Source organism: Panthera leo, chromosome A2, assembly GCF_018350215.1.
Source record: "Panthera leo isolate Ple1 chromosome A2, P.leo_Ple1_pat1.1, whole genome shotgun sequence".
Taxonomy (NCBI): domain Eukaryota; kingdom Metazoa; phylum Chordata; class Mammalia; order Carnivora; family Felidae; genus Panthera; species Panthera leo.
Genome location: NC_056680.1, coordinates 141,844,265 through 141,866,761, shown reverse-complemented (window position 1 = coordinate 141,866,761; position 22,497 = coordinate 141,844,265). Strand labels below are relative to the sequence as shown.

Below are 22,497 nucleotides of genomic sequence, written 5' to 3'. Positions count from 1 at the left end.
TATAATGTATAGTTCTTGTGAAGTAAGATAAAATTTATAAAGAATTTCTTATTGGCCTTGTGTAAATACATTGATAAATACAAACTAGTGTTCAAAAGGGTTGCAAAATCAACAGTAAATAAATAGTCTGTAAGCATATATTTGCAAAGAGCTACTCAATTATTATGTTCCTAAATAAAAAAAAACTAATAGTTTTAAATTTTTATTTTCTAATTCATTAAGATAATGCCTACTTCAAAGACAGGAGTAATTCTCTATGAGGGCAATTAACTTTACTCATTGTCATGTTCGAAGAGTCATGCAAACCCCACTGCAATCATATTTCTATAAATTTGTCTGGTCAACAAGGGATATGGCTTACTCGTTCACTTCATCCACTTCCTCAGTGGCAAGAGGGAGCTACTGAAAGCTGGTCTCATTTATATCCTTTCATTAGTTATTCTCTTTGTTGTTTTTAATAAAACACACACATATACATTCATGTACCTGCAAAATGAAGGGCATATCTCCTTTGTTTAGTTTCTCCTTTGTTTAGTTTGTAAAAGCAATTTATACACAGTGTAGAAAATTTTAAAAATTTAGACCAAAAAACCAGAAAGAAAGAAATACTACCCATGACTCTATTGCTCATGAATAGTGAGGGCTAATGTTTTGGTTTCTTTGTAACTTTGGTCTTAGAGGTAAATGTCTTGAGATGGTAGCATAGATTCAGATCTGTCTCGACATATGTTATTCTTTAGATTATTGTTTCCCATGGCTGTGCCATTATTTATGTATTCTTCTATTTTTGGTCATTGGGTTATGCCACTTAAAAAAATTTTAATAATAATTACTAATTATCATCTTCGTAAATAAGTCTTTGTTCACATATATGATTTTGTTTATTTTATTTTGTTTTTTCTTATTGATACAGTATTTATTTGTCTTCCCTCTGTCAAACCCTGAGCCAGCCACGTTCCCCAGACTGCCTGGGGAGATATAGGAAAAGGAGCAAACAGGGCAGAGGAGACACTGGAAAAAGACCTATGGGAAGTAGAGAAGCTCTGTCACATGGAGAAGAGGACGAGAAAGGCCACCACCATGCAAAAGAGTCCCATGGCCTCCGGGAGGGCAAAGCCCAGAATGGTGTAGGAGAAGAGCTGTTCAGGGAGGGGCTCCTGGCATAACCAATGATGAGGCTCCCAAATGCAGTCCCTGTCCCAGCCCTGGAGCCAGCCACCCCCACCGTGGCAGCCCCAGCCCCAGTGCACTTGGCTGCTGTGTCCTGTCCCTTGAAATGGCACTGGTTCGGAAGCTGCGGCTGGGAATACGTGAGGTCGGGGGTTGTGGGACTGCCAAGCTGCCAAGGCTCCATCTGTCAGTGTCTCCAGTGGTTTTAGCGACACTGCAGACAGTGACTGGCTCAGCAGCTGAGAGGTGCTCCTGACCAAGAAGGGGCAGACTAACTTTGCACTAAGGGACTTTGGCAGGAGAGTTGCTCCCAGTGCAGAGAAGACAGAGGGGCAGGGGGCAGGAAGAGCAAAGGTGATTTTATTTTAAGCAGAATGTATTCCTAATGAGAAATTACTGTCTTGGAAACAACAGAGAATCAAGTTAATATTTTTCATTTTTTTCCTGCTATTTTAAGTATTGATAGTAATAACTTTTCTTAGCAAGGAATGGATAGGTTTACCCTAGTTGATTATCAATTTTCTTTTATGTTTTCCCCTTGAATACAGTGGGTTTTGGTTTTGTTTTTTAGAATTTATGAAACTTTGCTCCTTTTCCTTTCTTAGAGCTATAGAATCACTGATCTGGTCAAAGGGATCCCAGCCGTGGCACTCACTAGCCCTGTGACCTTGGGCAAGTGTCCTAATACTCAGTACCTCATTTCTTCATCTGCAAAGTGTGGATAAGCATTGTACCTCCTTCAGAGAGCTGTGAGAATTCCTATAAAGCGAAAATGCATGAGAAGTGCTTATAAAGAGCCTGGCACATAATAAACACTATTGTAAATATTTATTATTATCCTAGGTTTGGGGGAACTCTCCTCCCCACTAGTACTCTCTTTGGTTTTGTTCCAGTTAGTAAGGCTCTCTTTCTCCACCCTGACTAGGGTTTTCTGAGTTCCCCACTGAATCATGATTTCCGCAGGATGACCTGATCTTTACCTCTAATTACCTCTTTGGCTTGGTTGTATTGTTTCAGTCTTACTGCCCCTGATCAACCCTTTGTGAAAGCCAGATGTTCCTAAATTCCTTATATTTAACAGAAAAGCTGAAGGCAGGAATACTTGAGGGAATATATTGGTACTGAATAACATTAACAGCCAACCATTGTATTTGATTTCAGTACTTTCAGAATGCTTTTTTATATGGTATACATAATCAACCCTGTTAGCTTATCAGGTCAGGAATAATTTTTCCTGTTTTATATACGAAAAAAAGACTCATAGAAGTTAATTTATTGGCTCGGAGTTATCATAACCGGGGGTGGCAAAGTCACGCATTTTAACTTTGGCTTTCTGACTCTCTTCATAGGATGGCCTTTCAACTGCACCAAATTGAGTCTCCAGAATATATTAGTTAGGCTTTGCTAGTGAATGCTGCTGTAATAAACAACTCAAAAAAAAAAAAAAAAAAAAGCAACAGTGGTTTATTTGTCAGCTGCATTGCTTGTCAGGGATTTATAGTTGCACTGCTGAAGGACAGCCTCCATCTGGAATATAGATTCTCTTGGCAGAGAGAACAGCAGGAACCAACCACTCGATGCTTAAAGCTTCCTCTGCTCAGGCATGATGTACATTGTATCTGTTCACAACTTATTGTTGAAAACATATCACATGATGAGCCTTGATAAAGATGAGATGGAGAAAGAAATCCTTCCCTGAGGAGTGGTTCAAAAATATGACAATAAGCAAAGATGTGTAATCATTATGGGGAAGAGTGGAGTAAATAGTTAAGGGCAATAATATCTAAAAGAAAATCATGAATTAAAAAGGACACAGAGGGAAGTCTATGCAATAGAAACAAAGTATAAATGTTAAAAAAAGAAGTAAGCTATAAAACTTGGACAAAGTTTACTGTGTGAGAGAAGATTTCTCCATAATTCTGTAGCTTTTTTTTTTTTAAATTTTCAGAGATTGGCAATAGTTGTTTCCAGTGACAAGAAAGTTGGTTAGAGGCAGTGTCAGATGTGGACTAACTGAGGGAAAGAGGTCAAAAGAGAGAGCTGTACATCAGGCACAGGTGCTAAGTTGCTGACTTTGGAATTTTAGACGATTAATTTGACGGTCCAACTTCCTTTTGGAAGTGCTGAGTTATATAGGTTTACTTTCCTATAAACTCCCTCAGGTACTGAAACCTATATAAAGTGCCTGAAATGATTCTTCCTTGAAAATTTAATAGAAAACCTAGCTTGGTTCATTCTTTCCCTAACCAAAGAGCAAGGTCACTGACCCTAGGAATAAATTTCATGGCTTGGGATTATATCGCTAGACTAGACACTTTGTTAGAACATGGTAATGATGTTCTCAAGGTCGATCATTACAATCCATCTGAGGATATTGTTAATTCATTTTTCTGACACAGCCATAGACAGTATCCTTCACTCAGCTCAGCCATCACACATTAGCCAGAGGGGCTGACTGACCATTTGGTCAGTACAAATCCACCACCTGCAGAGAAATAACGCAGAGTGATGCTCTGAGTACCCACTGTATTTCCCACTCACATAACAACATGAAGCTGTTTCTGGCTTTCTGGCTGCTCTCCTCCATGTGGTCATTCAGGAATCCCTATTTATTCAGTTTTACAGTCTTACCGCCCTCCAGTACCTCCTTAGCATACACAGCGAAAAGGCGAAAGGGGAAAGGGCTGCGGAGAAAGTACCCATACCTCTTGGTTTCTCATAGTACATTCTATAAAAACACTTTTATGACATTTGTCCTTTATTTTCACATGATATTGGTTGAAAACTAGTTAAAAGGTCACACTGTTTCTAGCCAGAGTTGCCCCTGCCTGATCAGGAACTTCCCAGAAACAATTCCATAAACTAGAAGGAGGAGCACACATTTTGATACCTATGTTACCCCCATTATCCCAATTTAAACTGTGTTTTTTCCCTCAAAATGTTTTCCTTGTTAAGCTACCATATTTATAACTTTGCACTTAAAGCTTCTTGGTAAGAGTAATAAAAGAAAAAAAAAGGTACAGGACTGTTTTTTCCATAACATTAAAAGAGAGAGTACTGAGAGCCGTTTCCTCCATGGCAATTAAAGGTTTCACTCGGGTGTAGTTATTCCAAAGTCTGAAGCATCAATAGTTTGAACATATTTGGAAATCAGTCTATCAGATTTACCAATGGGATAATTTGTCCACATAATTCTCCATGCCTGCTCTTAGGAACACAGTTTTAATAATAGCTTCCAGATGGTCCTCCAACTTAAAAATAGTTTGTTTCAAAATTCTGTTTATAGTTGACTTGTGGTCTTTGAGATATTATTTTATACACACAATGGTACATATGACAGTTGTCTTTATGCCATCCATAAAAGTTTATTTAATCTATCATCTAATAGGACCTTGGCAATGAAAACTATAGCAAATATTGTTGTTGGTAATTAACATAAAAACCTATACATGTAAAGTCATTTTCTGAATATAAAATATTTAATTAAAAATGTTGACGCTATAATGTAGAAAACAGCTATTATAACTATGCATACTTTATTTGATATTAGCTCGGTTTACTTTTTTTATTATTTAGAAAAATACAAGTTGCAGTACTTTATTATTTAGGATAATCCAGGTATTTTCACACTTGGAAAAGTCCACATTCTATCATGGTGACGTATGATCAAAGTTAACAGCCTTGATTTTAAAACACTTGGAGCCAGTCATAATCAGTTTTATCGCAAAAGATCCCTGAACACATTTACATTAATCCTGGTACCTTAACAGGCTGTCTGGCAAGCCATTTCCTTACAGAAACATGCATTATGAGAAATGAGAAATACTCATCCCTTCTGGATATTAGATACTTGTCATACCTGGGTAACAGTGCTCACATCACTGAAGCCTGTGAACACAACTCTATATTTATTCTAAGTGAAAAATAGAGTGACTTAAAGAAAAATACAGGCTAATGTAAATAATCTCTCACCCAAAACCAATATATTAAGCCACAAGTGTTTTTTAAACTTTTATTCCAAGAAACTAAAAAGACTATTTAAGATTCTGGCTGTGATCATGAGTATGAGTGGCTAAGATGGATGGAGTAAAGGACAACATCATTGCAAAGGAGGAGGATGAGGAAAATAATCTAAGTAATATATCGGGGGATGGAACAGACATGTACATGGATGTGGAATTTATCCAAAATAACCGCATTGCTTGTAAGAGTAAGAGGATGAATGAATCAAGGAAAGAGGGCAAATGATGGCAAGTATAGAAACAAGAAGAGAGAGGGTATACGGTTGAATGTTATGACAGTTAATAAGGCAAGATATTTGAGGGAAAGGATGAGTCTGTAATGATCCAGAAACAGCAAAGGGGAATATGGAATGCCCTAACCTATTGTCTTCCCTGAGGGACATGGATCAAGGGAATAAAAACAACCATCACTTGAGAGACTGGAAGAGAAACAATATTTTTAGGAGGAAAGAAGTTTCAGTGAAGGCTGCAGGGTAGAGGCAGGGAGAAGAGACTGGGGCTATAGAGGAGTTTGTTGGAGAATGGCATTACAGAGCACTGTAAAGTTGGTTACAGGTGAGGGTAGGGTAAAGAGCTGAGTGAGTTTCAAGAAAGTTCCAGTATCCTGCTCGATGGTTCAGCAGAATATTTAATGTCAGAGCTCATCCTTTTGGATGCTGCCTGACAACTAGAAGAGTAATTTGGTGATCTTACTCTCAACAAAGCAACATAGGCCCCCAGGAGAAGACTCAGATGCCAGTGAGTCAGGCCATTCAGGACCTAAGCAGTGGTTCAGTTGATCCATGTGGAGTCAAAATGAATCATCTGCATGCAGCGTATCAATGAGGCCAATTCTGGAACCATGCTTTCTGGAAGGGGAGAAATCTGAGATAAATTCTGGGTTCAGTATCCCAGGAGAGTTACATGCTTGAGACTTCTGATGGATTGATGGCTCTAGAATATGCTCCACAAATTTCATGGTTCTAGCTCGTACTTCACAATCTCTTCTAACTTACCTCATTTGCAGGACTATGCATAGGATAATATGAATGTCAAGAAATAGTCCTGGTGGTTGGTTGAAACTACTGTGGAAGGGACCTTGCGTTAGTTTCTAGAAACTTCATTCTAAGTATATGCCTCTGCTAAAGCTGGACAAGGTTTTTCAGCTTTAATGGGATTGTGGAACAACCAAGCTCTCTTTCACACCATAGAGTTTATGGAATAATCTGTAGGAAGAGGAACTTTTAACTGTGATAGAAAAGTGTAAGCCTTCTGAAAACATTCTCCACCTTTCACTGGTGGTTATTTGATAGCCACAACTTCTTTAGGCTGTGATTGCTGGGTGGGTCGATGTCTGAGACCCATTTGAAATAATTCTCTTTTCCTGAAAGCTGTCATTACTACAAATAACTGAGCTTCCAACATGAGGTACTTAGTGCCAATTTGTGTGCTCAGTACACAGTGAAGCAGATCACTGGTCTGATATTAGTAGCATGACTTCACCATGGCTAGGCATGAAGACTTGGGGAGGTCACCATATGTATTGGTAAAGTTCTGGTTTTCCTGAATGCTTCTGCCATTGCTGGCATTCAGGCAGATCCACGTGTCTGTGTCAGGCATGACAGGCAGTAATACAAAGTATAAAACAATATTAGATCTGAAGTATTTCCTCCATAGAAATCTGTCTAGGACACCTGGGCGGCTCCTTGTTAAGCATCTGACTTCTGCTCAGGTCATGATCTCATAGTTGGTGAGTTCAAGTCCTGCTTTGGGTAAGCTTGAGCCCTGCTTCGGGTGAGCTCATGCCCCACTCCGGATGAGTACAAGCCTTGCATCAGGTGAGCATGAGCCTTGGGTGAGCCCCACTTCTCTCTCTCTCTCTCTCTCTCTCTGCCATTCGTTCACTTGTGCCCTCTCTCTCACTCTCAAAAAAGAAAAGATAAAGAAAAGAAAGAAAAGAAAAGAAAAGAAAGGAAAGGAAAGGAAAGGGAAGGAAAGGAAAGGAAATCTGGCTACTTTGACATTCATCTGTATCTTCTGGAGGTGTCAGTTCTAGGAACAAGATTTCCTTACACTGAAAGACACTCCTTTCTGGATCGTCCCAGAAATGGTGATATGATGAGGTCAGAACAAACAGAATATAGGCATTGGGCATGTACATGACAAAAGTAGGCAAAAATATTGCTGGAGCAGAGAAGCCATCATCCCAGAGTTATGGAAGATGCCATTCATCAGAGCTTGGGACACAGGGAAGGTTTTGAGTCTTTGAGGCTAAGTCCCATATGGAGTCATAACCCTTTCAGAGAGGGCTATATTTATCCTTTCCCCAACTCACCTGTCCTAAGGCTCATCTTAGTAAAGCAGCCAATCTTAATATTCAGGCTCTTCATGGGGCGCCTGGGTGGCTCAGTCGGTTAAGCGTCTGACTTCAGCTCAGGTCAAGATCTCGCGGTCCGTGAGTTCGAGCCCCGCGGCGGGCTCTGGGCTGATGGCTCAGAGCCTGGAGCCTGCTTCCGATTCTGTGTCTCCCTCTCTCTCTGCCCCTCCCCCGTTCGTGCTCTGTCTCTCTCTGTCTCAAAAATAAATAAACGTTAAAAAAAATTTTTAAAAAATATTCAGGCTCTTCAGAGACAGTCCATGGATAAGGGATGAGTGAAGACCCTGCTCTGCAACTGTAATTAGTCTCTTCAGCTCTCTGGAGAAGGGTGCTCATCACCATTGTCCTCCTTTCCAAACAGCAGGGAGACACAATAGATTAGAAGAGGATATGGGATATCAGGAAAACTGTTTCTGCCACTACATTTCCTGAGAACTTGGATCTCTAATCTGAAAGGAACTGCACTTCCTAAATTCTTAGGCACTACCTATCACAAGATATGATTTGCCTCTCTCTCTGTTTTTATCCTATTTTTTCTTCCTTCCCCTATGTTCATCTGTTGTGGTTCTTAAATTCCACATATGAATGAATATGATATTTGCCTTTCTCTGACTGACTTATTTCACTTAGCATGATACACTCTAGTTCTATCCATGCCATTGCAAATGGCAAGATTCATTCTTTTTGATTGCCAAGTGGTATTCCACTTGGGGTGTGTGTGTGTGTGTGTGTGTGTGTGTGTGTGTGTATCACATCTTCTTTATCCATTCATCAGTTGATGGACATTTGGGCTCTTTCCATAATTTGGCTCTTGTCAATAGTACTGCTATAAATATTAGGATGCATGTGCCCCTTCGAATCAGCACTCCTCTATCCAGATACCTAGTAGTGCAATGGCTGGGTTGGAGGGTAGTCTTATTTTTAATCTTTTGACGAACCTCCATACTGTTTTCCAGAGTGGCTGCACCAGTTTGCATTCCCACCAATAGTACTGAAGTGTTCCTTTTTCCCTGTATCCTCACCAACATCTGTTGTTGCCTGAGTTGTTAATTTTAGCCATTCTGACAGGTGTGAGGTGGTATCTCACTGTAGTTTTGATTTGTATGTCTTTGATGAGTGATGTTGAACATCTTTTCATGTGCCTGTTAGCCATCTAGATGCCTCCTTTGGGAAAGTGTCTATTCATGTCTCCGTTTCTAATATATGTTAAGTCTGCTTTAGCGGTATCTCACAACTTTTGATATGTTGCATCGTCATTATTATTCAGTGCAAAATATTTTCTAATTTTCAGCGTACGTTCTTCTTTGACCTACAAGTGATTTTGAAATGTGTTGTTTAATTTGCAATCATCCGGTGCTTTTCTTGTATCTTTTGTTATTTATCTCTACCCTAATTCTTCTTTTACCCTAATTCCATGTTAGTCAGATTAACATACTCTGTATCAAAACTTTGAAATTTGTTAAAAGACTACCCAGAATATGGTCCTGTGGTAAATTTCCTCTGTGCAATTTAATTTTTTTTAACGTTTATTTATCTTTGAGACAGAGAGAGACAGAGCATGAACAGGGGAGGGGCAGAGAGAGAGAGGGAAACACAGAATCTGAAACAGGCTCCAGGCTCTGAGCTGTCAGCACAGAGCCCGACGTGGGGCTCGAACTCACGAACCGTGAGATCGTGACCTGAGCCGAAGTCGGACGCTTAACCAACCAAGCCACCCAGGCGCCCCTCCTCTGTGCAATTTAATAGACTATCTTTTGTTAGTCTTTGAAAAATTCTTGACCATTATCTCTTTAAGTTTTTTTCTTCTTACCTACTATATCTCTCTTTTCTGGGACCCCAAATTCATCTACATTCAAATTTTGTATCTTCTTTTATATATCTCTAATAATGTTTTCTGTATTTTAAAATTTTAATTATAATCTCTTTGCTTCAATATGGACATTTTCTACTGAGCTATCTTTCAGTTCACTAGTCATGTTCTCTACTGTATGTGACCCATTGTTAAACTCATCTATAAAATTCAATTATTACATTTTAAAGTCCCATCATTCTTTGACTCTTAAAATACATATGTATATACTTCAGTTTTTAAATATACATATTCCAGTTATGTGTTGTTTTCAATATATTTATGTTCAAGTTTTTGTAAACTTTTGAGAAGTTTAGTATCTAGATCACCTGTGGCATCATTACTACCTTCTGAGATTTTTTTCCCCCTTGGTTTTGGTCATTTCTTCCTGTATCCTGGCATGCCTGGTTGGTAATCTTTAAATGAATACCTGACTCTCTGCATTAAAAACAATGTAGATGTTATAGATTTCTTTTTCTTCCAGAGAAGCTTCAACTCTTTATTAGTCAGCAATTAAAATAGAGGCATTTCACCTTGTTATAATCTGGGACCAGGATAATTTGAGGCTACGTTTTGGTCTTTCTATGGGTTTGTCTATTTTTTATTTTTCTTTTATCCTGGAAGATATCTCCTCAGATATATTAGCTAAAAGTCCAGGATGCTCATGATTACCCATCCTAATTAATGGACTTGAATTCCAACTTCTATTTCCCTTGCACCATGATAAGGTTGCATAGTCTGTATAGCTTTTTAGCCTCTGAATCTGAATTATGTTTGATTTTTTTAGCCTGTTGGGGTTCAGCAAAGTCTCAAGAAAAAAAATCGGTGTAAAATATCAGGTTCATCTCTCTGTAGTACCCTGGAGTCTTGGGTGCTCAAGTCTGGCTGCATTGGTAACCCTGAATTCCAGTTTTTGTCTCCCCAGCCCCATGAGACTGCTGAAAGGTCTTTCTAAAGATTTCTGCCCTCGAACACTCATACATTGAATCAGCACATTTCTTATGGATAAAAGCAGTGGAGAATTCCTGGCTCACATCAAGGTTTGTGGTGTTTTGTTTTTTTTTTTACTTCCTAGGATCTTGGCCCCTTGAGTCCTGGCTGCCTTGGTTCTTCTCTGATGCCTCCAAACATATTCTTTCTTATTCTTTTAACTTTATGATTCTTTTATAGTTATTCTTAGTGAGTGGCTTGGTTTGATTATAGCTGCTCCTTCATAATCAGAATCAGAAGTCCTTCACCTATAGAAATTTTAATTTTAATGATAAAAATGTTAGCTTTTATGATATTGATTTGATACTTTTTCTGGATACATTATTCTTTCAAAACTTTTCAAGGATAATTATTTTTACTTCTAAACTGTTCTTGTATTAACTCTATCGAATCTATTTCCTTGGGTGTTTATTATTCTGTTTGTGGAGCTTGATGCTTCTTTTCCATAGTGTTGGTTCTCCGTAAATATTTGCTAATTCTTGGCTGTCTGTTCTTCCGTACAACTGATTCCCAGTTGTCTGCCTACTGTGTTGTCCGTAGCCCGTGTCTGGTGGCTGTGAGATGGAGTGGTGTCTGTGCCGGAACAGTGGGTTGCAATTTGTCTCCTGAAGGAAGGGAATCCTTGTCCCTTTTGGTAGTCGTGGTTCCAACAGCTACTTCTCTGCTCTGCCCACTGCAAACTCTTTAAAAAGATTCATTAATCCAGCTCTTGTGGTTCATATTTCCAGCTTGATGGTTCTGTTAAGTTCAACAAGATCATTATAATCCTAGGAAAGAGCTCTTCTAGGATCAGCAGTGAAGTTTCTTATGAGGAAAGTAGCTGGCTGATAATAGCAGTCTTAAAAAAAAAACACCACGCCTCTAAATGTTCAGTTCGGTATTAAGTCAAGTGCCTTAATGGAGTTTCTTAATTTTTAAGAAATTTGGCCCAACTCTATTAGAAAAAGGATGATTTTCTGATTTGATGTGGTGAAGATTCAAACCATATTATTCCTGCTCTTTCACATCTCTGTGTATTGATCAGAGCCATTGTGTGTGGTGAGGATATGGGCTTTCAAGTGAGACAAACCTCAGTTTAAGCCTCAGCTTTATCTTCATGAGTTGTGTGACTTTGATAATGGTATTTAAGTTCTCCAAAATAGACCCACTCTTGAATTAATAAAATTATTTTGAGGGAGTAATAGGCATAAAATATTTGGCATAATGCTGATATCTTATCCTCAACAACTAATAGCTATTGTGGTTGTAATTGTTGTGTAGTTCCTAAATTAACCTGTTTAATCACCAGAAATCTTTGAGATGTTATTAGTATGGTTAAGCACAAACTAATTATAATGACAGAACTTTTAGAACTCTTTGAGTGATATTAATTCTCCACTTGTGTTAACATGCTAGGGCTGCCATAACAAAGTACCGTAGACTGGGGGGCTTAATATAAATTTATTTTCTCATAGATCTGGAGACTAGAAGTCACAGATCAAAGTGTCAACAGTCCTGGTTTCTTCTGAGGCCTGTCAGGGGCTTTCAGATGGCCACCTTCTTTCCGTGTCCTCAGTTGCTCTTTTCCTCTGTGCACACACATCCCTGGTGTGATTTGTGTGTCCTTATCTCCTCTTCTTATAAGGACACCAGTCAGATTGAATTAGGGACCACCCTGAAGACCTCATTTTAACTTAATTACCTCTTTAAAGATTCTATCTCCAAATACAATCACTTAAGGTTAGGAATTTGACAAATGAATTTTGGGGAGGACACAATTCAGCCATAACACCATTCCTCTTGGTTCTTAGTTACTATATTAATATCACTAGGAAAAAACAATAGTATTTCTATATTATCTTATGTCTTCATGAAAGTTCCTGCACTGAGGTCTGATTTAATTCTTTTGGCTTTATAAAAGTTTATGTGGGAAGTATCTAGTTGAACCAAGATTTAGCACCTTTTACAAAATTATAGTTGAACCATTTCCATACTGTTACCAAATTTCCTTCAGTAATGCAACCTAAGTAATAAATTTCTCCTATAATTTAAATTCCAGCAAAGGATTAACATATGTGTGTGTGTGTGTGTGTGTGTGTGTGATTACATAGTTCATAGATAAAGTTTGTTCTTGCAGTAATTGTTTCCTGTCCCTTCTTTCTAAAGAGTTTTAAACTGTTGTTTATTTGTTAATATTATATTTATTATATTTGTATTTGTTCAAATAGATACTGTTCAAATCATTATAATTAAAGGTATCTCCCTTACTGTTATTCTCAGTTCTGATCATGCTGTTGCAAAATGATAAAAGGCTAGACGATAAAAGGCAGCATGAAAACAGGAGTCCATGGAGGGAAATAAAGAGAAAAATCCCTGTAAAAGAGAAGCCAATAAACACACAACAAGTAGATGCCTCATATTCATTTGCATATATCACAGTAGAAAATGCAACATCATTGTTTGAGAAATTATTTTTATTATGTTTCTATGAATAATACTATGTAGAATAATTGAAAATTAAAGACTACATTTTATTTAATAACACTCTACTTGAAAACATCTACGTTATAACATGTCTATCAGACTTTAATAAAGAATAAATTACTGTATTTACTAACCCAATATTAAATATCATGTATATTTAATTATAAACACTCATTATAAATCCAATATCTGTTCTTCCTCTTTAGAGGATCATGAGTTTCCTTCCACTTGTCCTTTTCTACCCTTGGCAGAGCTAATCTCTTACTTATTGGTTGACACTTTATTATTCTGTGCATCTCGTTCCCACCATTCCCAATAAGTCCAAGGTTAAGGATTCAGACCTCACGTGTGAACCAACTCAGTTCTGCATCCATAGGCTTTGCCCTTTGATTTGACTCATCATTTTAACATGTGTCAGGACCAAAAGGGGATGTGATGAGAGACTACAAATGGGTCAGGGCAAACCCATGTTCCTTTCCTCTAATGAAAACACAGGGTAATGTCTCTGACTTGTGGGTGGGTCAGCAACACTGATTTCTACCTGACAGGAGAAGCACAACAACTCAGGATGGTGCTTTTTCTCAGAATGAAACTAGACTATGAGTCTTTGAATGTGCTGACCCTAGAGTTTCTCACAAGCATAGGCATATTTCCATATGAATAGGTATTTTATGCCTGTATCTTGTGTGTGTACATGTGTGTGTTCTTTATTTAAAAGGTTAAAAATTGTGAGGCTAATTTTGAGAGAGCAGTACTGTTAAATCTTACTGTGTGAGGAATGGAGGAGGATGAATGGAGGACAGGGTCAACGTTAAGTTATGACAATAATAGGTATAGCTTATTGATACTATATGCTGGATGTTGTGCCAATATTTTACATCCATTGTCTCCTATAAGTTAGGTCTATGGAAGCTTATAAATCCTGGGAGTGAATTACCCTCAGTTATAATGTTTTACATGGGAGAGGGATCCAGAGCTGAATCCAGAGTTCTCATATCCCCAGATGTAGACCACTGACTTTTAATTTATATTGTCTGTTGTTGAGAACAATATTGTCATACTTACAGTTTAAAAGAACCATCCAAGAGTTGCCGTCCCAGCCTAGATGTTGATTTGAGAGGGGATGGAACCCTCAAATTTTCCATTTTCCAGATTTCAAATCTGATTTACTGATCCCTTCTTGACACTACATTAGTTGTTTCCTTTAACTGCCAAAATCAAGAGTAAGAATATGCAAATGTATGCCAACCAAGTGTTCTTGGTATTGAGTTTATACAGTGAACAAAATGGGTAAAAATCCTTGTACTCATGTAATTTTTGTTCTAATTAAGGGAAACAGACAATACATAAATTAAATTAGTAAAATATAGAGACTTTTGTGCTAGAAAATGTTAGATTCTGAGAAGTAAAATAAAGCTGGGGATTTCTGGTGGAGGGTGGGAGTTATAGTATTTACCAGTGTTTAGGAAACTTGTCACTGGAAAGAACAGTTCAGGAAAGACCTAAAGTAAATGAAAGAGCAAGTCTTCAAATGTAAAAACCCCAAAGCAGAAGCATGGTTGGTATGTTCCAGGATCAGCCAGGAGGCCAGAATGGTGGGAAGAGAATGCATGAGAGAAAAAGTAAAGCCAGGTCTGTTCAGAGGAACTTGTAGGCCATTGCAGGCACACCATCAATGGGAAGTCATCATGAAGTTTTGAGAGTAGGGTGACTTAACCTGACTTGTGAATAATGGGATTATTCTGTCTGCTGTGTTAAGATCAATCCAATGATCAGATGGAAGAGAGCAAGAGAATAAGAGAAGTCAATAGGACAGCTCTAGTGATAATCCAAATAAGACATGGGGTTGGCTAGGACCAATGGAGTTGCAGTGGGAGTAACAGAAAATGACCTTTCTGAACAAATTTTGAAAATGGAATCAACAGAATTCTTCATAGGTAGAGTAAGAGTGTATAAGAGGAGTCAGGAACAATTTCAAGGGCTTTGTCCCTTGGAAAATTCATGATGGAATCCCCTGGATTAGTTCATGACCCAAAAAGCAGGTTTAGGATGGCTTCAGATGCTTGTTAGTTTTATGTATACATCAGATATCCAAGGGGAGGACCCAGAAGGCAATTAGATTTCCCGAGAGAATCCTGGAATTCATCAGTACATAAGTGGTTTGTTAAGGCAGAGCTACCTATGTTACTTGTAGGACCTGGTGAAATTTGAAAATGCAGGTCTACTTGCTCAAAGATTATTAAGAGTTTCAAAACAGTGACAGCAGAGCATGAAATCAAGTATGAAAGGACTTCTGAGTGAAGGGGCTTGCATGCAGGTGGTATAGTCAGGAAGCCAGTCCTGGTTTAAGGCCATAATGCCAAATATGATGATCAATAGAGCAATGTGGAGAGAGACAGAAAGAGATACCTAAGGACTGAGGTCTGGGGTGTCAATATAAAAATGACACAGACGAGAAAGATCCCTCAGAATTGGCTGAATAGAAGAAACCAGCAAGGTATTTGAACTAAACAGAACAGAAACAATGGTAAAATGTTTCATAGAGGCTGGTGATCATTTACCAGCATCCAAGCTCGGCCAGAAGAGTTGAATTCTTGTCTCTGGCACTTGCTGTGCCCGGTTGCCAGGGCAGTGTTATTAGTATTTGGATGTTGCATGGATTGGTTGATTTAGGGCTTTACCACCACAAGGCAAACCTTTACAAAATTCTTTGCAAATTTGCCTGTTTAAATTTTTTTTAATATTTTTAAGTTTATTTATTATTTGAGAGAGAGAGAGAGAGGGGGAGAGAGGGAGAGAGAGAGAATGAGAATGAGCCAGGGAGGGTTTGGGAGAGGAAGACAGAATCACGAGCAGGCTCCATCCTATTAGTGCACAGCCCCACATGGGGCTCAATGTCACAAACTGTGAGATCATGACCTGAGCTGAGATCAAGAGGACACTTAACCGACTGAACTACGCAGGTGCCCCTAAAAATTCTTTTTAAATAACTTTCAGTAATGAGACTTTGAGGTCCATTGACTGAAGTCTTGCTTTTCAGCAGAAGAAAATCCATTTTTTAAAAATGTTTATTTATTTATTTTGAGAGAGAGAGTGTGTGGGGGAGGGACAGAAAGACAGGGAGAAAGAGAATCCCAAGCAGGCTCTGTACTGTCAGCACAGAGCCAGACGCAGGGCTTGGAACATGACCTAATAAGCTGAAATCAAGAGTTGGACACTTAAATGACTGAACCACCCAGGTGCCACCAGAAAATCCATTTCTGGATTCAGGTGCACTCTGGAGGGGGCACGTGGATGAGGGAGAAGATAACAAAAGCAGAGAAAGGCAGGCTTTTAGTGTTAACATATCTTCCTAACTGGTCAGACTGTGTACAAAGCAGCCAAGTAGAATCTGGCCGACTGTAGCAAAAAGTGAAATTAAACCATCCCAAGGCAGAAATATTCAGGAATAAATAATGAATTTGTTTCTTATCACATGGCACAAACTTGCCTTGGGTTTTAGGTCACTTTAGTTGCTAAGGGGTTCAAAACATACCAGGTGGGATATCTGAGTCTATGGAGTTCTGTGTGCAGGCAGAAGACTGACTTTTTTCTTGAAGTAATATAATCCCCTCCCTCCTCAATTTTTCCTGGGGTTGCTAATAATTCCAGGCCATGACCTACATTCAGTAGACACTGCATGTGCACAAATGACCCCTTTAGAGAATGAAGAGTTACTATACTAGGTCCCAGAAAAAGGTGTCATGTTACTGTGCCCCATTGTACCAGTTCTCCCTGGCTTATCCTGAGATCATTTAAATCTGCTTCAGTGCATCTGACTCTTTCAGGTTCAAAATGTCCATGGGGTGTGGAGGCAGAGGAAATGACAGGCTATCAGTGGATGTAACAGAAAGACACTCCCTTTCCTCCAGGTATTAATATTTTGGAGTGACAGGGGGCAGAAGGTGGGGCATAGAAAAAAGTTGGAAAAAAGAAGGCTACATTAACATATCCCATACCATTGTCAGCATCTCTCAATGGATTTATGTTCATTATAGAAAGTTAACATTGTTCCCTTCTGCTTTCTGGCGAGCTGTAACTTTGATACAGGGAGCCAGTGTGTTATTCTAAGACTGTAGCACAGACAGTGAATATGGCCTTGGCATCAGCAAATAGAGTTGACTTTTGGGCAAAATTTTATTCTGCCTGCTTTGAAGTAAGATTACAAAAGCCTTTTCCTTGACATTATATAGTTAAAGCATAGCTGTCAGCTATTCACTAAACAAAACTGCTTTGGATAACTGACTCACAGGCCCCTCTCTTATCCTGTATACGTGGAAGGATGCTTTGTCAATGTCCTTTTAGATTCAAAGTTGTAGGGTAAATGATCTTTGTTCAGCTGCTGCTATTTTGCACCTTTGAGACATTTTGTAAAGATTATGTCGTTCCACACTGTAACCCTTCTATGAGAAAAGTATCATTCCCCCCCCCCCCCCCCACCAACTTCATAGGTAAGAAATTAAAGGTCAGAGAGGAAAATAAGATCACACAGCTGTCCAATTGTCAGGGAAGTTATATTAGAGTTTGGATGGTCACCTGGTGGACTGACTTGCAGCTTTTCCCACCCACAAGGCAACTCCAGAGTTTTCTGTAAATGTCTTTATCTTAAAAACAAGGACAAAAACTGTAAGTGGTGGTCTTCCTTTCTTACATGGCTCAGATAATTAGAGTTTTCTACAGCTATACAAAAATCTAGGAGTTTTTTGGAATCAAATGCTCATTTCCAATATTATAATCTAATTTCTCCATTGCTTCTTAAATATGGTAGCTTTTGGAATCCAATAACCCATGATGTTGAAGATCGAGTTTCTCTAGAATGAGAGCAGGTGGCATTTTTATTTCTTTGTGTGTTTTGCTGTTGTTGCTTTGGGTTATGTATATTTGATGTTTTCATTTCATTAAATACTCAAAGATGAAGTTCAAAAACAGTTTACTCACAGTGCAATGAGCTGTAGCAAATGGTAGGCCACTGTAAGGTTGTGGATTTTAGCGTACAGTTTTGTATAGATGCTTTTTCTGTAGTAAACTCACATTAAAATTTTTCAGAAGCTGTTTTAAGAGAGAACATAAGTAAGATCAGCATTTTGGTGTAATTTCAAAGCACAGTGTCTGATAGAGAGCTTGGACACTAAGAATTTTGGTTTGCTAAAAGGATAGACCGCAGTAATATATTCAGTATGGAAACTAACATCCAGAATCTTCTTCCTGCCTAATATTTAGCAATATTAAATTTATTCTGTATTATAGAAATCATTCTGAATAAAGGAAGAAAATTACCATTTATATGTACGGTAGCAGAAAAAATTTACAACGCTTTCAAAATAGAAAGGTATTTATGTATTATTTAGGCTAGTAGTATACATTTTAGTAAGACCAACATAGTAAGACATGTTAAAAGAATCCAGCTTATCAGTGTGAGTATTCTCATCATTTCATGTCTGTTTGACCTCTAGGGGTTTTTTGTTGGCTTCTTGTTTATTTTTTAAGCTAAATTGAGTTGGCAGGGTCCAACTGACACAAAACTGATGGTTACCTATTTAAGTGGCTTTGGGATATTTATGTCTGTGGTTTGCATTTGGCGATATAGTTTCCCTATTTTTATGTCCTCTCTCTATAGCCTATTTTCTGTATAGGCTTTTTGAAGCAATGCTAACTGGAGAATGAGTAGAAATTTAGAGAGGATTAACCAACATTTTGAAGTTTAAGAGTATTGAAAATGCTAAGTTGCTTAAAAGTAGGTGGAAAAGCACTGCTTTGGATTCTATGTCTCCCTCTCTCTCTGCCCCTTCCCTGCTTGTGCTCTGTCTCTCTCTGTCGCTCAAAAATAAATTAAAAAAAAAAGTAGGTGGCAAAGCATAGGGAGATTTATGAGGCTTGAAGGCAAATATCCACATTTTATTAGGACCTTCTTGATTGTAGTAGATCTTTGGGATTTCAAATTTAACATGGGATTTCACTTATTGGCAAGAGAGGTCATGTAGTATAGTAATTTATCACTTTGCTGAAGAATGTATTTGAATCACGTCTCTATTGAGGCTGATGTGCGTGAGCCCAACCTAGAATCTGGATTCATCCCATCACTCTGAGTTTTTTACTTAAAAGGTCTTCAACCATGGGTTGTAGCCATGGCTGATGTCCATTTGATGGAGTGGGAAAATTTGGAAGGCATATTCTGTATGATTTGTGTAAATCAGATCTTGTGTAAACCTGATCTTCTTAATCAGGTTATATACCTAAGAACAATGAGAAGTTTCTCAGGAACTTTTGTGTGTAGAATCTTGTATAATTTCTTAGAGGTTTATAAGGGGAAAAATGTAGGCTACAGTCTCTAAGGAAGTTTATATCCTAGTTACTCATTTCATATAATTTCCCACAAAGTTCACATAAATCACATAGTTATAATTACATAGTTGCGCATTAGTAAGTGTTCCATTTTATTCATTTTTCAACACACTAATGCTTTGAAGTAAAATAAGCAAATATTATAGGGGCGCCCGGGTGGCTCAGTTGGTTAAGCGTCCAACTTCGGCTCAGGTCATGATCTCACAGTCCGTGGGTTTGGACCTGGAAGCCTGGAGCCTGTTTCAGATTCTCTCTTTCTCTCTGCCCCTCCCCCACTCACACTCTGTCTCTCTCCCTCTCCCCCTCTCTCTCTCAAAAATAAACATTAAAAAAAATTTTTTTAAAGAAAAGGAAGAAAAAATTATAACATTACAATTAAGATTTGTCGTGGAGGACTTCTTGGAAGAAGTCAACTTTGAAACAAACCCATCTATATCCCCTTGTGAGTATTCCGTACTCACAATGAGATCTTAGGCAAAGGACAACCTTAGTGGTAGAAGGATTGAACAGTAAACTCAGTAAGCTGCATGGTGTGATTTCACACACAGGGATAGTCTCTTAGTACTGGTGCCTAAGTTCTCCTCATAGTTTGGACAGTTCTCTACCTCACAGCTTTGTCATCTGTTGAGAGGTACTGATTCAGCCACTTGCCTTTGAAGGCAAATGTTTTTTGATCTTTTATTTAAAAGGACACAATTACTTTGGCTCCTGGGGATTGCCTGATATACAATGACAACTTTACATTTTCAGAGGTATTTTTAGAGTGAACAGATATTAATGAGGATCATATATATGAAAAAGGGGCCCTCTAAGAGCCTCTTTGTGGCTTCAGTATTCCAAGTTATTTGGGGGAAATTCTATTTTGAGCTCAGGACATGAAAACCGGAAGTAGATGAAAGGGTTTTATTTTTAAAGATGTGATATATACCTACAGTGGAATATTATTCATTCTTTAAAAAGAAAGAAATCCTGCCATTTGCATCAATGTGGATGAATCTAGAGGACATAATGCTACATGAAATTAGCCAGACACAGAAAGACAAATACTAACGGTCCACTTATATAGAATCTTAAATAGTCAGATGCATCAAAGCAGAGGATGGAACAGTGGTTGCCAGGCAGAGGGGAAGGGGAGAGATGTTGGTCAAAACACACACAGTTTCAGTTATGCAAGATGAGTAAGTTCTGGGCATCTAATAGGCAACATGGCAACTATAGTTTACAGTACTGCAGTATGCACTTGAAATTCACTAAGAGGGTAGATCCTACCCTCACCACAAAAACTTAGAAAGAAAGAATGAAAGAAAAAAAAATCGTAACTTGGTGAGGTGATGGATATGTTAATTACTTGATTGTGAAGATCATTTCACAGTATATATGTTTATCAAAACATCAAGTTGTACACCCTAAATACACAGTTTCTGTTTTTCAGTTATAACTCAGTAATCCTGAGATATAAAAAAGGAAAGATTAAAATACTATCATGTCTGTTTTCATACCGTAATGAAAAAACCAAAAGCAATGATGTTAGTTTTGGATTTTTCAGCTTGTTGACCTCTAGATCATAGGAAGAAGAATCTACCAGAGTACCAGAGCAGTTAATTTCACTGGAATAAGTATAAAGAATGAACATAGGAGAATTTTCAAAATGCAAGATGCTATCCTCAAAGGGCATATTTAAATCTTGGAGGAAGGTGTCTTATGTATTTTGTAAGAGCACCCACGTTTATTTTGATATGATGCCATCATTGAGAAATGCTCCGGAATTGTACTTTAAAGGGGCTATTAAAAATCAACCCTTAAGGCATGCTCATGATTTATCAGGTTTGATGGCTGGAATTAAGTCATGATGTGAAGATGCAAATGCTAGCATTATTCAAGCACTGGTGGACAACAGTGATGTTCTGGAATATTCTACTCCCACTCACTTCCACCATAACTTTCTAGGTTAAGTTTGTTGTTAAAAGAATTACACTTGACCCCTTGGCCCTATAATAACCTCTCTGAAGAAGGAATGTGTAGCATAAAATGTTAATCTTTGGCCAGAATGGCTTTGTTCCCTTTCTTATATATGTTTAATTATAATCTCATAAGGCAGCTAAACTTCATCAGCTTGTTTGTTTTAAAGAATTAGGCTTCATAAACAATACAACTTTACCCATACTTGCAGGGAGGGGGATAATGAATTGTTTGAATATTATTAAGAGCAATTTCTATAAGTACCTTCTAGAGTACCCTGACCAGAGAAGCTGGAATAATTACAGAAGATGGTTGTGCTATTTGCTTTATCTTATATCAGGCTTACTGACATTGATTCTTTCTGTTTTTCCTCCCCTCAGATGTACATCCAGACAACAACACTTACTGTCTCCATGAGTTTAAGTGCTTCAGTGTCTCTGGGCATGCTGTATATGCCCAAGGTTTATATTATAATTTTTCATCCAGAGCAGAATGTTCAAAAACGCAAGAGGAGCTTCAAGGCTGTGGTGACAGCTGCCACCATGCAAAGCAAACTGATCCAAAAAGGAAATGACAGACCAAATGGAGAAGTGAAAAGCGAACTCTGTGAGAGTCTTGAAACCAACAGTAAGTCATCCGTAGACTTTCCGATGGTCAAGAGCGGGAGCACTTCCTAATAGATGTACGTTGAACATCTTCTTCTTCTAGTCTTGGGGACTGTGCTGCAAGGTTCCAGGAGCATGGTGGTACTTGCACACCATAAGACCGCAACAGCAGTTAGAACCATTTGGTTAGAACCAAATGATTTTAAGGCGAGTGGCCCTTCTTCAGAGCATAACCATGCACACAAAATCTCTTTTTCAAAGCATGACACTCATGTCTCCCTTTTGAGGCATTACCAAGCATCTGAAGCCTAGAACTATCTTCCACTTATTGAATTACCTTTTAGCACTTAGGAACTACCTTCCAATCTTTGTTAGTTCAATATTGGTTGCTCCTTATGGGTTTATTGGTTGCTTAAAGATCTTACGCAAGTAAGTTATATGCTATGTAGGTATTTAGGGAAATGAAACAACTAGTGAGCCAGCATGTTAGGTTCAATTATAGTTAATACTTATTTTCCCCAAATGGCCCCTTCTTGGATATATTAAGATAATTAGAGCTCTTCTCCGAAAGCCTCATGACCCTGAAAATCCTTTCTGCAGCCACCATTCCACTTGTCCTTCCCTCACCTACCTTCCTCTTCTGTGTAATCACCCCTGAAGAAGCACATGGTAATGATACACCAGTACCAAGCTAACCCAGTA

The 22,497-nt window shown here is 38.3% G+C and overlaps 1 protein-coding gene and 1 pseudogene across 1 annotated transcript in view; one reads left to right on the top strand and one right to left on the bottom strand.

Annotated features, from left to right (window-relative positions):
* GRM8 (glutamate metabotropic receptor 8) overlaps nt 1–22,497 on the top strand; it is a 756,021-nt gene that overhangs the window by 727,257 nt on the left and 6,267 nt on the right. The window contains exon 9 of the mRNA XM_042923664.1: nt 21,571–21,817. Within this exon, the coding sequence (XP_042779598.1) occupies nt 21,571–21,817 (247 nt within the window). The remainder of the gene's footprint in view (nt 1–21,570; nt 21,818–22,497) is intronic.
* Nucleotides 1,047–3,757, bottom strand: LOC122213632 (annotated as a pseudogene).